Source organism: Rhinopithecus roxellana, chromosome 10 (genome assembly GCF_007565055.1).
Source record: "Rhinopithecus roxellana isolate Shanxi Qingling chromosome 10, ASM756505v1, whole genome shotgun sequence".
Lineage (NCBI taxonomy): Eukaryota > Metazoa > Chordata > Mammalia > Primates > Cercopithecidae > Rhinopithecus > Rhinopithecus roxellana.
The window spans coordinates 24,056,779-24,069,398 of record NC_044558.1 but is presented as its reverse complement, the minus strand read 5'-3'; the positions used below and the strand labels follow the sequence as shown (position 1 = coordinate 24,069,398).

Genomic DNA, 12,620 nt, shown 5'->3' with positions numbered 1-12,620 from the left:
AGATATTTTTTAAAATGCTTTGAATCATGGCAACATTAGATAAGTGTATTGTTTCCCAGGGTGACTAGGAAAAAAATCTTATTAACTAGGGTGCATTGGGATTAAGAAAAAGATCTCCCTTTTGTAAATCACAGGCACCAAGGAAAGGATCTTGTGGGAAAACCTGGTGTCAAAGTTGGATTACCTGGCCACCCCTGAGCTGGTTCCCCTCCAGTTCATCGCATGATTTCTATCATAACAACTCTTGTATTTAGTGGTTTACATGTTTATCTCCCCCACTAGAGTCTCTGAGAACAGTGACCAAGTCTAGTTCATTTTTGAATACCTGACACCAAGCACTATGCCACCCACCAGGCACAAATTACATATTTAACGAATAAATGAATGAATGAAAATCTGTTTTGGCAGATTTAACCCAAAGGTTTCCTCTTTCAAACAATATAGTTGGGGGGGTTGGAGGAAAGGAGCCACATACAACATTTCCTTTTAGCACTCTGCAGAGAATGCTAAATGCAGAGAAGGTTTTATGCACAAAAATATTCATGGCATTATAGTACCGTCTATGGCACAGTCTCGACACGGGGCAGTTTTCTCTTGGTCGCCTGCCCAACTGGGTAAGTGGATGCCAGCTCAGCTCAACTCCGCCTCTCCCAGCCCAGCCCAGCCCAGCCCTCAGGGTCCGCTGCGCCTGCGCAGGTGGGGAGGGCGCGCGCCTGCCCCATGCCCCTCCTTCCCCCAGGTGGCGCTGGAGACCCCGCCGCCGCCGCCGCCTCTCCCCCGGCCAGACCCGGGCGGCGCCGGCCGCCTCGCCGGCCGCAGGTCCGCCTCCGCCGCGCCGAGGGCGTGGGCTCCCGGCTCCCGGAAGCGGCGGCCGCGGCGCGGAGCCTAGCGGGCGTCCGTCGCCGGAGCTGCAATGAGCGGCGCCCGGAGGCTGTGACCTGCGCGCGGCGGGCCGACCGGGGCCCCTGAATGGCTGCTAGCTGAGGCGGCGGCGGCGGCTCAGGCTCCTCGGGGCGTGGCGTGGCGGCGGCCGAGGTGATGCTGCTCAAGCTCCTGCAGAGACAGACCTATACCTGCCTGTCTCACAGGTATGGGCTCTACGTCTGCTTCGTGGGCGTCGTTGTCACCATCGTCTCCGCTTTCCAGTTCGGAGAGGTGAGTAGCGGCGCCGCCGCCTGGACCGGGCGTCTCGACCCTGCGCTGCCCTCGCCATGCCCCGCGATGCCCCAGTACAGTATGTTTTTTTTTCATCATTAGAGATGGGGTTTTGCCATGTTGCCCAGGCTGGTCTCGAATTCCTGAGCTCAGGCGATCTCCCTGCCTCGGCGTCCCAGAGTGCTGGGATTACAGGCGTGAGCCACCGCGCCCGGCCAAATACAGTATTCTTTATCATAAACGTGTACAGAGACTATGAGCAAGTCAGAACTGAAAGAAGGCATGTATGTGATTTTAGATATTGCTCCCCCCGCCTGCCTTTTTTAAAAATAGAGACGGAGGTCTCCCTATGTTGCCCAGGTTGATCTGGAACTCATGGGCTCAAGTGATCCTTCCTTGTTGGCTTCCCAAAGTGCTGGGGTTACAGGCATGAGCTACCGCACCTGGCCCAAGAATGCCACTTTTAGCAACTGGGAGAAAAGCTGTATTTTCAAGTGGTTTGAAATCTGTCTCTTAGTTTTAATTTTTATCTTTTTCTTTTATTTGGTAGGAGGTTACAAAAGGTTTTAAAATTAACAGAGGAGTTTTTAGAAATGCTATAGTATACATTTGCTTGAAGTCTTTACCTCAAACAAAGACTTCAAGAGAGAAAGCTCCAGATGTGTAAGTGTGGACTATCTAATGAATATCATAGCACTTGCTAGTCTTTGTTTCATGTGTTGCAACTTAATGTATCTGTGGGTAATTAGGTGCCTTATTGCTTTTGTGTGATTTTTTGGCCTTGATTAATTTTGAGTTAACTGTTTATTAAGTCCTATGCAGTGTGAAGGTGACTTAAAGGCATCAGGTGTTAGAATTTTTCATTTCATTTTATTTTTTTTGAGACAGATCCTTGCTCTGTTCCCCAGGCTGGAGTGCAGTGGCTCAATCTCGGCTCACTGCAACCTCTACCTCCCAGGTTCAAGAAATTCTCCTGCCTCAGCCTCCCGAGTAGCTGGGACTACAGGCGCGTACCACCATGCCCAGCTAATTTTTGTATTTTTAGTAGAGATGGAGTTTCACTATGTTGGCCAGGCTGGTCTCAAACTCCTGACTTCAAGTGATCTGCCTGCCTCGGCCTCTCAAAGTGTTGGGATTACAGGTGTAAGCCACCACCCCTGGCCTGAATTTTTCATTTTATATCCTTTTCCTTTTGCTTTCATTCCATGCCTGGCTGTTTACCAAAAGAGAGACATTTTGTTGTAGTATTGAAATGGCCACAGATCATAAGGTTTGGAACAGACAAGAGAAATGAGAGGTAGACAATGCCAACAGGTGCCATGAGAGGTGCAGGCAGCTGGCCTGTGGTTAACTTGTAAGGCATAGTGGAAAAGAGGAGCTGCATGATTAGGCAGATTTGGGCTTGAATGCTGCCTCCAGTTGATAATAATCATAATAATAGCTAATATGTATATTGGTCTTAACAGGTGTCAGGCACTCTCTTAATTGCTTTACAAATATTAACTAATTTAATCCTCAACATCACCCCTGCGAGATAGGTACTATTATTATACTCATTTTATAGGTGATTAAATGGAGGCATTTGCATGACTTAATCCAGCCAATTCGTGGCAGAGCTGGGCTTCAAACCAAGGCAGGCTGGCTCTGAGCTGTGGTTTTTTTTTTTTTTTTTTTTTTGAGACGGAGTCTCACACTGTCACCCAAGCTGGAGTGCAATGGCGCAATCTCGGCTCACTGCAACCTCTGCCTCCTGGGTTCACGTGAGTCTCCTGTCTCAGCGTCCTGAGTAGCTGGGATTACAGGCGCACACCACCACACCCGGCTAATTTTTTGTGTTTTTAGTAGAGACGGGGTTTCACTATGTTGGCCAGACTGGTCTCGAACTCCTGACTTCGTGATTCGCTCGCTTTGGCCTCCCATGGGATTACAGGCATGAGCCACCACGACCGGCCCAAGCTGTGCTCTCAAGCACCCCTTTTTATGGTTTCTCAAACAGCCCAGGCTGTTCCTTGTCTGATCTTGGGAAGGATATTTAACCTCTCTGAGCTTCCTCATCTTTGAAACAGAGGCAAGAATACCTTCCTTGCAGGGTTGATAATGAGGATTAAGTAAGACCTGTATGTAAAGCACCTCACACAGTTCCTAATACATAACAGACTCTCATTAAATGATCATGGCTACTGCTGCTATTATATTTTCAACTATTTTATGTCCTTAAACCTTATTTTGAAATATATCCTTGAATCAAAATACTTTGATCATATAGTTAATATTACCGACTTGTTAATAATCTCACTAATTGTACTGGATTGTAAGCTCACTAATTGTAAGTCCTTTTGGACTAAGAAGATCATTGTTTTTTGTTTTGAGATAGTCTCACTCTGTTGCCCAGGCTGGAGTGCAGTGGGGTGATCTCAGATCACTGCAACCTCCACCTTCCAGGTTCAAGTCATTTTCCCTGCCCCACCCTCTTGAGTAACTGGATTTACAGGTGACCGCCACCATGCCAGGCTAATTTTTTTGTATTTTTAGTAGAGACGGGGTTTCACCATGTTGGCCAGGCTGGTCTCAAACTCTGGACCTTAGGTGATCCGCCTGCCTTGGCCTCCCAAAATCCTGGGATTATAGATGTGAGCCACCGTGCCTGGCCCTCAGAAGATCATTAACTGTGAATTTGTTATCTTCTTCTCCTCCTCTCAATATAACAGGTATTTGATGCTGTATTTTGATAAGCCTTTTCTGTACTCATCCAAACTTTGAGAAGTAGAATTGAGGGAAGGAAGTATGAAATAAAAACAAGCTGGGTGAGGTGGCTCACGCCTCTAATCCCAGGACTTTGGGAGACTAAGGTTGGAGGATTGCTTGAAGCCAGGCGTTGGACTAGCCTGGGAAACAAAGGAGACTCTGTCTCTACAAAAAAATAAAAAATAAAAATAAAGGCTGGGCGTGGTGGCTCACACCTGTAATCCCAGCACTTTGGCAGGCTGAGGCAGGAGAATTGCTTGAGCTGAGGAGTTTGAGACCAGCCTGAGCAACATGGTGAAACCCTGTCTCTACAAAAAAAGTAGAGTAGTCCCAGCTGCTTGGGAGACTGATGTGGGAGGATTACTTGAGCCCTGGTGGTTGAGGCTGCATGAGCCGTGATTACACCATTGCACTTCAGTCAGGGTGACAGAGTGAAACCTTGTCTCAAAAATAAATACATAAAAAAAGTTAGCTAGGTGTGGTGGCACATGCCTGTAGTCCCAGCTACTCAGGAGGCTGCGGCAAGAGTGTTGCTTGAGCCCAGGAGTTTGAAGTACAGTGCCTATGATTGTGCCACGCACTCCAGCCTGGTTGACCCTGTCTCAACAAACAAACAAAAAAAACTCCTACAGGGAGAGCCCTCAGAATGGGGACTAGTGGTCACAAAAATGCATTGCCTTGGGCTGTAGGTAGCAGGTATCAGACTGTTGTAAGTTTGTTAGCTCCACAAATGGGTTTACTAGATTGACTGCTCTTAAGATCCTTTTTAGCTTAGAAACTTCCAATTTTTAAATAGTTTGTCCTCTGTTAGTTGCTACTGTATAGATTTTAAAACGTGCTTTTGAGTTAAAATTTATTTCAGGGCCATCATTATTTAATCGAGCCATTTATATGCAAGTCCACAATTCCTCACACTCAGGAAAATACAGACTATACATAGCCTCAAGTCAGTTTAGGTCATTTTGCCACCAAATAAGTACAGGGCAGGTCAAGTTTAGTTGCCAAATAAGGTACAAAAAGATCTCTAGTTAGTACTGGTCTGTTTTGAAAAAAAAAAATAAATAAATAAAAATCAGAAAAATAAAAATGAGAAACAAAAAGTTAGAAGCCCCTCCAGTATTCAGAGCATTTTGGATTTCAGGATTACTAATAGAGGATTGTAGATCACTGTGTATGTGTGTATCTGTGTGGGGGTATGGTATATGTATAGCATATCACTTCCTTTGTGCACTAAGTATGAAAACAAATATCCAAATACGGAAACAAATATCCAAGAATTAACTTACATAAAGAAGCAAAATAGGTTCACACAGAGTCTGCTAGTAACGAATAGTAATGTTTTCCTGACCTCTCTGCTCCCTTTCGCTTTCCTGCTTTCTGTTGCCATTTTGAATCAATGAGTTATTTTCTGTGAAAAGGAGAGTTGAAAACTGGGTCTAGCTCGAGTTATGTTCAGCCTCAGTGGTGACCAGTGTCTCATACTGGCCTTATTTCAAGAAATTAGTTATGTTTGTATTTGATTAGTTCACTCATTAAACAGATATATTTGAGTGTGTTCTTGGCCAAAGGCAACAAATAGATGAAGTAGAAAGAGGCCTGGCCTGAGAGTCAGGGACTGTCTGGCCTGCTTCTCGGTGGTTCCCAAACTGAGTTTCTCCCAGCGATCTTGTGGGTTGGGAGTAGCCCCTCTTCTCTGTTTTGTGTAAATTTCTTTTTCAGGGGATGGGGAAAGTTTCATTGTTTAAAAAATGTTTAAGGCTGGGCGCGGTGGCTCACGCCTGTAATCCCAGCACTCTGGGAGGCCGAGGCGGGCGGATCACGAGGTCAGGAGATCGAGACCATCCTGGCTAACACGGTGAAACCCTGTCTCTACTAAAGAATACAAAAAATTAGCCAGGCGTGGTGGTAGGCACCTGTAGTCCCAGCTACTCTTGAGGCTGAGGCAGGAGAATGGCGTAAACCCGGGAGGCGGAGCTTGCAGTGAGCCGAGATCGCGCCACTGCACTCCAGCCTGGGCTACAGAGCGAGACTCTGTCTCAAAAAAAAAAAAAAAAAAAAGTTTAAAAACTATGAGACTGTATTTCTAAGGGCCTCATTTTAGCTTTAATGTTCTGTGAATACACATTTATTGGATGCTTCACATGAGAAGCATGAATTACAATGTAATGGATTTTATACTAGAGAGAAAATGCCAATGGCCACACAGAGCCTTTTTAAAAGGTCTCTTTCTTTGGGGGGGTTTGAGAGAGATACATAGGCCAGCTAACTATCAAACTAGGGACCTTGTCTTATTCTCTGCTGTATTCTTAGCAACTAGAAAGTGATTGGTACCCAGTAGATGCTGAATAAATACTTGACTGGTGCACGAATGAATGGATCGATGAATTGGGTTGATCTTAACTGACATCATTTCAAATTTATTTCAAGTAAAGGCAAATTTTTTGCTCTGATGCAGTGTTTATAGTTCCCTTTTATTTCTCAAATGTGATTGATCAGATTATAACTTGAACCTTTTCATGTTCTGAGAATCATTCCTGCTCTGGTAACTTTCTCTAAAAACCTGAGACCTGTTAGACTGTACAGTGGAAGATGCTGTTGTTAGAATATACAGTGGAAAATGCTGTCAGAGATACAAACAATTATAGCTCATGCCTTTGGCTATCCTTTAGTTGAGATGAGGCTGAGATATATGTATGAGGACTGAGTAACAACACAGGGGAATAAGCAATTGAATGCTGGAGTTGGTACACAACAATTGCTTAGAAAGTCAGAAGACAGAAGAATATTGTGGGTTGAAACATCCTCGAGGCAGTTCCAAGACCTTTACAGGGAGGCATGAGCTTTAGGGAGGCTCATGTACAAGTAGGAGTTTAAACAGAAGAGAGACAAGGAAAGATTTTTTTAGGAAGTGGTGGGAGTAATTTTAGCATAAAGTTGGTAATGTCAGAAAAGTTTGTGATTGCTTTTTCTTTTTGAATTACTGATGGTTTAACATTGCTGCTGGAATTAGTTAACAGCACTAGATTGCAAGTGACAGACTCCCAACTCAGACCTAGCTTATTAACTAGTTTATTATTAGCCAGTTTATTAACTGGGATAATTGAAAAATACAGGATGAGGCCAGGTGTGGTGGCTCACATGTGTAATCCCAGCACTTTGGGAGGCCAAGGCGAGTTCGAAACCAGCCTGGCCAACATGGTGAAACCGTGTCTCTACTAAAAATACAAAAATTAACTGGGCGTGGTGGTGCGTGCCTTTAGTCCCAGCTACTTGGTAGGCTGAGGCAGAAGAATTGCTTGAACCCCGGAGGCAGAGGTTGCAGTGAGCCAAGATTGTGCCACTGCACTCCAGCATGGGCGACAAGTGAGGCTCTGTCTCAAACAAAACAAACAAAAAGGTTAACAACAACAACAACAAAAATATATATGGTGAAGTTTCTGGCAGGGGTGGATCGAGGTGCTCAAATGATGTCACCAGGAATCTCTTTTTGTCCCTGTTCCTCACCTCTGCCTTCCCCTCTTTTAGTTTACTTCTCAGCATGCTCTCCTCATATGAGAACAAAGATTGCTGCTGGCAACCCCAGCTTCTGTTCTACCAGTTCAGTAACTGCAGCAGAAAGCTTTTCTTTCTCATTAGTGCCAACTAGACTGAGGGCTGTCTGCCTAGCCAGAGGAATGAGTGTCCTTGTTATACCCTTGTTAACCACTGGGATCATCTCCAGAAATAGGGGAGTGGGTGGGGCTATCCGTCTCAGCTGAACCACATGAACTGAGAGGAGAGCCCCAGAAGATAATCACGAGGCTGTTACCCAAAGAAGAGCAGGAACAACAGATGTCTTGAAGACACTGGCTTCAGTCAAAACCCATTTCCTTTCCCTGACTTTACTGTTGACATTGTGTCTGTGATAGCTGTTAGCCCTCTACCTTGCTCTAGAAGTTGTAAAGTGGGTTGTTTCTATTTTTAATATCTGGTTAATTATCTATGAAACTTGTTTTCTTGCATGGATATATTAATATGGAGCTTTGTTAAACACAGCCCAAGTGTGCCCTTATAAATCTTTTAGTAATGATCAAATATACACCTTTAACTTAATATGGTGATTTGATAATTGCATTTGGTCTTTCTCTTGAGATCTAAATATTGTTCATTTTGTTAATGAATTTTATCACATTGTGAGAGAAAAACTTAACCTGACTTTTTTTTTTTGAGACAGAGTCTCATTCTGTTGCCCAGGCTGGAGTGTAGTGGCACAATCTCAGCTCACTGCAACTTCCACCTCCTGGGTTCAAGTGATTCTCTTGTGTCAGCCTCCCGAGTAGCTGGGATTACAGGCACCCACCACAACACCTGGCTAATTTTTGTAATTTTAGTAGAGATGGAGTTACAGCATGTTGGCCAGGCTGGTCTCAAACTCCTGACCTCAAGTGATTTGCCCGTCTCGGCCTCCCAAAGTGCTGGGATTACAGATGTGGGCCCCTGTGCCTGGCCTTAACCATGCCTGCTGCCTCTCCAACAAGCTCTAGAGCCACACTTCCTACCAGCTGCCTACACCGCATGCGTGGCCTCCTGCCTTCCTGAGACTCCGCCTTGTTCTTCCTGGCACTTTTCCCTTCCTAAGCCCAGACATAGTTTCAGAATAATTTCTCTAACAGTTTGGTGTTCTTGCCGCTTTTGGGAGGACTCTCAGAAGATGGAGGAATAACTTGACCCAGGACCTCAGCAATCCTTTCCTGGCATTGGTTGCAGTTATGCTCATAGAGCCATTCTTAAGCAAATCTGTTGAAAGGAGAAAGGGGTTACTTTTAGACCAATCCGACCTACCTCTGAATCCGGGGACTGGTCTCCAAATATTTGTTATGTAGGGATAGGTACCTTTATGGAAGAAGAATAGATAAGTGATGCTGGGTGGGCAGCTGGCTGTAATTGTCATGTTGAATAAGCACACCTTGTGGGATGTGTAGCCAATCCCTTTATTCTTTATCTTCCACTGTCTCTTTCTGTTGTCTTGCGCTCCTGCCCCTGGATGAAGATTCAGGTGGGCCTGAGACTTCTGTGGTCACTTCACACTATAGAACAGAATGTGAATTCAGCAATTAGAGTCTTCCGTCCTAAAGCATAACAACTTAAAGCCTAAGTTCCCTCTCCCAGTACAGGCCTGCTGCAGGCAGAAAGTCTGCAGTTGAGGAAGGGAGGGTGGCCACAGTAGGCATTTTCTCACTTTTCATCACTTGATGCTTCTCTTTCTGCTCTGTAACCTGTTTCTGATCCCTCCTGTGTTGGAGCACATGGAAGAAAGGAAGGAAATGAGAACAGGAAACTTTTTCCTGAATAAGTGCAGGAGCTCTCTGGGATTTGCAGGTGTCAGAGTTTATTCCCTCCTGAGTGTTTTCAAGGGGCATCCTTCAGAGACCACAGCCACCACCGTGCTCAGGAGTGGTCACTTGCTTTTCCCCTGATGAGACCAAATGCCTCTTTGTTCCATTTGGCTGCTTATTCCTTCCATAGATCCTAAGAATCTGATAATAATGGGAGCTTCTGCTTTCAGCCTCTTTTGCCCAATGAGTAGACCCAGGATGACCTTCTGCTAGTTCTCCGTTGTGTGTGGCCCACACTCTTTGCTCAGACTAGGGGAGGGTGGGCTGATTCCAGCAGAGTGACAACTTCTCTCTTGTCCTCAGAGCTTAGCCGGCCAGCCCTTTATATTTTTCAGGTGTTACACAGACATGGTACCTGCCCAACTTCATGGACCCATAGTGAGTTCTCTTGGTAATTTTGTTGAGCCCTTTTCTTGGGTGTAAGGAAGTGGGAAACAGACTTCCACTGCTCCCCCTTGAATGAGGTGGAGCAGGAGTCACACAATGCCAGCTGCTTGTGAAAACCTCCTCTGATCGCCACCTCCTGGACCTTTCTACCATGATTTGGATGAGTTTGCAACTATTCCTTAAGAAACGTTATATCTTGGCCCAACATTTCACTTTGGAATATGGTATCTTGTATTTTGCTGCCTCAGAAGAAATTTATTTTTACATGCACAGCTTCTCAATTTGGGTACCAGTTAATTGAGCTTGCCTGGGAGATGAAACTTATTTGCTATTTCTGTGCTCAGCATCCTGGTCACAAAGATGGAATCTTCCTTATCTTCAAATCCCTGTGCCCTGGCAGAGTACTGCCTCATTCATTCAGTTAGTAGTTAATTTTTGAGTACTGTGCCAGGCCCCTGGGGATCCAGCAGTGAACAAAGCAGACTCAGCTCCTGCTGACAAGGAGCTTATATTCTGGTGGTGCAGTCAGACGTTAACTGCTACTTCATTACTATTGTGAGAAATGCTGCAAAGAAATAGAGCATCATTGTGGAAGAGACCAGCAGTGAGAATCAGTTTGGTCTGGTGGCAGGGGATCAGGAGATGCTTGCTTTTTTTTTTTTTCTTTTGTTTTTGAGACGGAGTCTCGCTCTGTCGCCCAGTCTGGAGTGCCATGGCTGCGATCTCGGCTCACTGCAACCTCCACCTCCTGGGTTCAAGTGATTCTCCTGCCTCAGCCTCCTGAGTAGCTGGGATTACGGGCTTGCACTGCCATGCCCAGCGACTTCTTAAATTTTTAGTAGAGATGGGGTTTCACTAATTGGCCAGGCTGGTCTTGAACCCCTGACTCAGGTGATCCATCCACATCAGCCTCCCAAAGTGCTGGGATTACAGGTGTGAGCCACTGCGCCCAGCCGGGAGATGCTTTCTTGCTTGATGCTGTTTGAGTTCAACAGTAAAGGGTAAGAATTGCTGAGACTGAGGACAGAGGAGGTCAAGTCAGCTCTAGGACAGTGGTTCTTAGCTAGATGCGATTTTGCCAAATGTCTAGAAACATTTTTGGTTGATACAGGTTGGGCATGGCATGGGGTTGCTGCTACTGGCATTTAGTGGGTAGAAGCCAGGGATCCTGCCAAACATCCTATAGTGCACAGGACAGCCCCTACAACAAAGAATCATCCAGCCCAAAATGTTGGTAGTGCTGAAGTTGAGAAATCCAGAATTAGAAGGGGCAAGAATGACTGCAGGGCAGTTAATCTGCAGGTCTGGCCTGGGACTAGGTCAGTGGAAGGACATAGGAAGAGAAATGGACAGATGCAAGAGGCTTAGGAGGCAAAATCCTCCAGTCCTTATCTTTCATTATGTGCTAGCACTCCACTAACATCTTGGGATATAAAAGTAAGCGAGATAGACAAGTTCATTTGCTCTCACAGACCCTACTTGTAGGTCTTCAGTGAATATTTGTTGAATGAATACTTACAAGCATCAAAATTTATTTTTGTTGCTGATTGTGACTGAACTTAGGAAGAGTGGTTTAAGTGAGGTGCCTAATGTATATAAGACATCTTGTATAGAACCTGGTGCTAGATATTCAGCTAATTAAGTGCCAGCTGTCCCATCTCAGGATTGTTTTCCATGTGGCCGCTGTGCTCATGAAGACAGGACAGGAGACCACCCTGTGGGCTTATGCCTGTTAATCTTTCCTTAAATACGGAACAGAAGAACTCACAGTGATTTCTTTACCTCGGTGTGCTTTGTTATGATTGCTATGAAATCAGAGGGAGCAAGTGCTTTATTTAAGATAGCTTGTACTGTATATTAATATATGTAGGCTTCCTCTAGTTCCTTCTAAAATATAACAGGTGTATCTATAATAGATTATATATATTCATGATATATCTTTTTAAAATTTCTGTCATTCTTTAGATGGTTCTCATCTTGTGATACAGATGCAGAATCTTTAGCAGTTGATTAGTCAGCCTATGTGTGATTCATGTGCGTACTAAATTAAACAGGAAAAAGTGATCTTTCAGAAAGACCAGGTCACACCCATTCAGGGAGTGAAACTCATTCTACGATCAGACTAAAACTCATGTTGCCCACTTTAAGATTACTTCCCAAAATTGCTTCATTTTTTAGGATTCTAGTTTATCTTTTTCCTTTGACATACCTTTTTTCCCCCTTCATTTTCTCACTTCATTTCTGTCTCTCATTAATTCCAAATTAGATAATGCTTCTAAAGCAAATTTTCAGAAGTTGTTCATGTGACAGGCTTATGGAGGTGTTCTCTCTGGGCCAGTGTATTAGTCCATTTTCATACTGCTGCGAAGAAATACCTGAGACTGGGTAGTTTATAAAGAAAAAGAGGCTTAGGCCAGACATAGTGGCTCATGCCTGTAATCCCAGCACTTTGGGAGGCCGAGGCAGGCGGATCACCTGAGGTCAGGAGTTCAAGACCAGTCTGGCCAACATGGTGAAAACTTGTCTCTAGTAAAAATACAAAAATTAGCCAAGTGTGGTAGTGGACATCTGTAATCCCAGCTACTTGGGAGCCTGAGGCAGGAGAATTGCTTGAACCCAGGAGTTGGAGGTTGCAGTGAGCCAAGATCGTGTCATTGCACTCCAGCCTGGGTGACAAAAGCAAGACTCTGTCTCAAAAAAAAAAAAAAAAAAAAAGAGAAAAAAGAGGTTTAAGGTACTCGCAGTTCCACGTGGCTGGGGATGCCTTACAATCATGGTGAAAGGGGAAGGAGGAACAAAGGCACGTCTTACATGGCGGCAGTCAAGAGAACATGTGCAGATGCACTCTTGGAACTGCCCTTTCTCATCAGATCTTGTGAGACTTACTCACTATCACAGGAACAGCTTGGGAAAAGCCTGCTCCCATGATTTGCTTAGCTCCCACCAGGTCCCTCCCAT

At 44.9% G+C, this 12,620-nt stretch overlaps 1 protein-coding gene across 2 annotated transcripts in view; it reads left to right on the top strand.

The window, feature by feature from the left end:
* The first annotated feature begins 762 nt into the window (after positions 1-762).
* GNPTAB (N-acetylglucosamine-1-phosphate transferase subunits alpha and beta) overlaps positions 763-12,620 on the top strand; it is an 86,986-nt gene continuing 75,128 nt past the window's right edge. Inside the window, exon 1 of one of the 2 annotated variants that reach the window (XM_010357190.2) lies at positions 763-1,155. In XM_010357190.2, the coding sequence (XP_010355492.1) occupies positions 1,039-1,155 (117 nt within the window). In that variant the 5' untranslated portion in view covers positions 763-1,038. The remainder of the gene's footprint in view (positions 1,156-12,620) is intronic. The other variant, XM_030939190.1, reaches the window with a different exon arrangement.